The 4,110-nt window shown below is 37.7% G+C and overlaps 1 protein-coding gene across 1 annotated transcript; it reads left to right on the top strand.

The window, feature by feature from the left end:
* The first annotated feature begins 1,779 nt into the window (after positions 1–1,779).
* On the top strand, positions 1,780–3,503 carry LOC150083264 (la-related protein 6-like). The gene has a single exon (XM_090377947.1). The coding sequence runs from the start codon at positions 1,849–1,851 to the stop codon at positions 3,118–3,120; it is 1,272 nt and encodes a 423-aa protein (XP_090234073.1). The 5' UTR covers positions 1,780–1,848; the 3' UTR covers positions 3,121–3,503.
* The last annotated feature ends 607 nt before the right edge of the window (positions 3,504–4,110 follow it).

A 4,110-nucleotide genomic window follows, 5' to 3' on the forward strand; every position in this document is an offset into this window, starting at 1 on the left:
TACCCCTGATTGTTACATACAACAACATAAAACAAAGTATTTGTTGAAATTTAGTGACTCTAGAGTGTGCTTGTGGGGGGGGGGATTGTCTCCTTTAGAAACAACTATTGATTCTGTCTTATTGAATATAAGAAAGGGTATTCTTTCTCCTAACACATAAGAAAAAAGAAGGGGAGCAGTAAGAAAGAGAAAGCCTTCGTTATCTGAATTTTCGATTACATCAGAAAGTGGAATCTCTAAAGGTAATAATAGAATACCTAAAACAGACAATTAAAGAAAAAACAATGTTTTACTTGGATGATTTAATATACAGCATGGAATTTTATAAAGTCCATACATAGCTTTACTTGAAATAGAAACGAAGTGGATTTACGACGACACATGGCCAACGGTATGCACTCAGTTTTTATTTATGATTTTGATGTTCTTTTAATTTTCAGATTTTCCCTCAGACGATTTTTTTTTTTTTTTTTTATGAAAACCCCAAACACGAAAGGTATCAAAACCTATAGTACTTAGTACCGTGCATGGGTTGAAGGAGAAGTATGGGGGGAGGGGGATGCCGGAAACTTTGCTCTAGAGACTAAACATCGGTTTCACCACTTCAAGCCTCCAATAAGCAAAGTGGTGGTATTTCACGGGTTGATGAAAGTCATCTACCACCTACTAAACATTTTATTTCTCCACAACAGTACAGATCACTACGATCACATGTAAGTTATCCCTTTCTTGCTTTTTAATCCTGTTATTCTCTTATTGCATGTAAGTTATCCCTTCCTTGCTTTTTATTCTTTACTTCCAGCCTCTATTGGGTCAGCCATGAAATACAACACTGCATTATCAATATTAATATTAAGGTTAAACAAGTTATTTTAACTGACCTAAACCATTTATTTATACAAATTATTTTAACTGATTTAAACTAACGATTCTGTTCCTAATTCAAGGAATATACTGTATTTTGTTCATGCATCTGCAATGATATGTAAACAAAATATAATGTAATGATATGCACTTATGCAAACGCATAAAAGTATTTTTTGGTGTCGCGAATTGCATTTTAATTTCTTATCTCCCTGCATTGCAGATTTACGACACAATAGTTACGCACTGGCCCTAATTCAATCAATTTCGTTTAGTTATTTTGTCAGTTTAATTTTGCTTCATTATGTTAGAGTAATAATGCAGAGTATAATATAAAGCTCTAATTACATAGAGTAATTTATAGTTATTCGATTTTATTTTATTAGTAATTAGTAAGATGTTCTTTTAGTAATTCAATCAATCTCAGGAATTAAAAAGAAATAATAAATAAATAAAGGCTGATGACGAATTTCGTACACACCAATTACGTCACCGGAATAGCGGGCAATTCCCAGGAAAATGCAGCATTTCAAGACACCCCAGAAGTGTGTTACTTCTCGAGGTATGTATGGCTTTAGATGACTTACGAGATCATAAGATTCTGGCGCCACGCCACTCTTGTTGTAAGGTATTACGTCATTTTGGCGCAGTAGTCTAGTTGTAATGTTTTTTTTTTTTTTTTTTTGGTTATGCGAAGCCATATACGTTACACCGTTTTTCAGTAAATTAGCGCAAGATCCACTTTGAAATGGTTATCTACCTTTCACCTTCGTAATCTTAAAGCATGCTGGAATCAGACACGTTGCACGAGTGAATGTTCATGACTGCTGTTTCAACAGTAGCCAATCACGTTGTTGGTGACATCACTAAGGGCGGGCTAAGTTTCCATATATATATAAGTTTCTCCCGCGCTAACGAACAAAGCAGGTGATTCCTCTAGGCGTGTGTTGGCTGGTTTTGTGACTGTCTTTTTAGCTACCAACTATGTCTGCTGTTGTAGGTGTTAAATGCCGAGAAGAGGATATTTCTACAATGATGAATACTGCAGATGAAGATTCTAGTTCCTCATGCAGTCATAGTGATAGCGTCGACATTCCCAGCCCGTCACACTCCGATTCAGAAGCCAGTCCAGCAAAGGATTCCGGTGTCGAGTGTGCCGACGTTACTGAAACAGTCTCGCCGCTACCGGATGATGAACTCGTTAGTCGCATTGTGCAGCAGGTAGAATTTTACTTCTCGGATGTGAATATTTTAAAAGATCCCTTTCTTTTAAAGCATGTGAGACGTAACCGGGAAGGATATGTTAGCGTCAAACTGATCTCATCATTCCGTAAAGTCCGAAGTTTATCAAAAAATTGGAAGATTGTTTCTCATTCTCTGCAGAAATCAGAAAAACTGGTTCTCAATGAAGAAGGGACGAAAGTTCGTCGTAAAGACCCGCTTCCCGATCATTCCGAGACGGCGCAGTCACGCACAGTAATGGTGTACAACTTTCCTTTTGAGAAAGTCTCTGTCGAAAATGTGAGCGAATTATTCGCAGCATGTGGAGAGATCTGCTTAGTGCGGATCATACGACCTGGTAATGGTATTCCCCCCGATATAAATCGCTTTATGCAAAAGAACTCTAGAGTTGGAAACAAGCTTAATGCATTGATTGAATTTGAAGACCACGAAGCCGTCAACAAAGCCTTGTTAATGGACAGTGGAGATAACAATTGGCGAGGTTTGCACGTTGTACCTCTAGTAACAAAGGATAACAGTGAAACCCAAAAACAAACCTCCGACAACCCTAAGAAAAAAAAGAAGCGAAGCAAGAAGCAGAATCAACAGGTGCTGAAGAATGATTGCGAGACGCCAGTGATGAGCAGTGCTTCTGAAACAGAACACGCAATTCCCATAACACGCCGTAGTTCCAGTGGATCTGTAAGCAGTGGATACTTATCAGCTTCCCCTCGACAAGGTTACGACTGGCGAGGGGGTAGGAAAAACTGCTTCGGCTTGCCGTCTACGGACAGTTCATTGCATAATGCATACAGATCTGATGGTGGAAGAACACCCCCTTGTGGTGGCAGCCCGTGGAGACAACGTCGAGAGCTAAACGCAGCAAATCGCGATGGAGTCGGAAGTACAAGAGCGTCACCTGCGCATGCCCATCGTTTACCTGAAGGTGTGATTAGACTTCCTCGTGGACCTGATGGTACTAAAGGATTCCAGTGTAGCCGAACTTTCTCTGCAGCATTGTCTGCGAGTGTTTAGCGAACTACGCAGGTGTGACATTCCTTCCTAGCTCATTGAGCTGGCAGTCAGAACTAAATATTTACTGGAGTTACTTTTGGTTACCTTGTTGAAGGTAGTCTGGACCGTACTATTGATTTGTCATAATGTTAATTTATTTTAATTTATCTCGGGAGTTATGCTTAATTTTCATTATTAAGCTGAAACATCTACCTACAATAAGACTACTGCAGTGTAGTCCTTTTGTACCTAAAATAAGTGGTTGTGTTTATTTTTTATTTTAGTTAGTAGACTGGAATGTAATATACTGTACATAAAATGTTTTGTATTCATTTGTATATTTCGGAGACTTAACTTGCATGAAAGTAACTTGCAACTACATCTGTACAAATGTAAATATTTTATTTTCCGTTCAATAAATACCATTTGCTAATTCGGTGTCTTTATTTTTGTTAAATTTCCAGTTTAACAGCAAAGCTAGATAAGAATAGGTTTGTTTCACAGATTTAACTTAACAAGTTCAGTTGATCATAGAGCTCACAAATGATCATGTGTTAAAAAAAAAAAACTCAAAGGAGGGTTTCCCCACCTAACCAGGAAACAAATTATATGTACTAGTTAGTGTGTACAGCTTGCCAGTTTTCAGACTAGCAATTGCCTTGGGGAAATTGCAGATATTTAGGGAGATTGACATTGTATAAAAAAAATGGGAATTCTGTTATCTCAAACATGTTGAACAGTCAACTTGTGTGATTGAGACCTGTATTAAGATAATTAGGGTTATGCCAAGATGCTTAACTGGTTGAAAACAAGATTATCCAAAACAAAAAGGTACCATCAATAATGTATTTGTGTTGTTCCATGTTTAATACTATCTTGGTTCTATTATTGGAGTTGATGGGGGGGGGGTATCAAACTGTTGGATTAGATGTGAACTGCTTCCTCCTTTATTCTGTTCAGTATTGCAATGGAAAGTCAAAAATGGTGATCAACTTCATTTTAATAGCAACA

The sequence above is a fragment of the Mastigoproctus giganteus genome, chromosome 7, assembly GCF_048544385.1.
Source record: "Mastigoproctus giganteus isolate SK-2022 chromosome 7, ASM4854438v1, whole genome shotgun sequence".
Lineage (NCBI taxonomy): Eukaryota > Metazoa > Arthropoda > Arachnida > Uropygi > Thelyphonidae > Mastigoproctus > Mastigoproctus giganteus.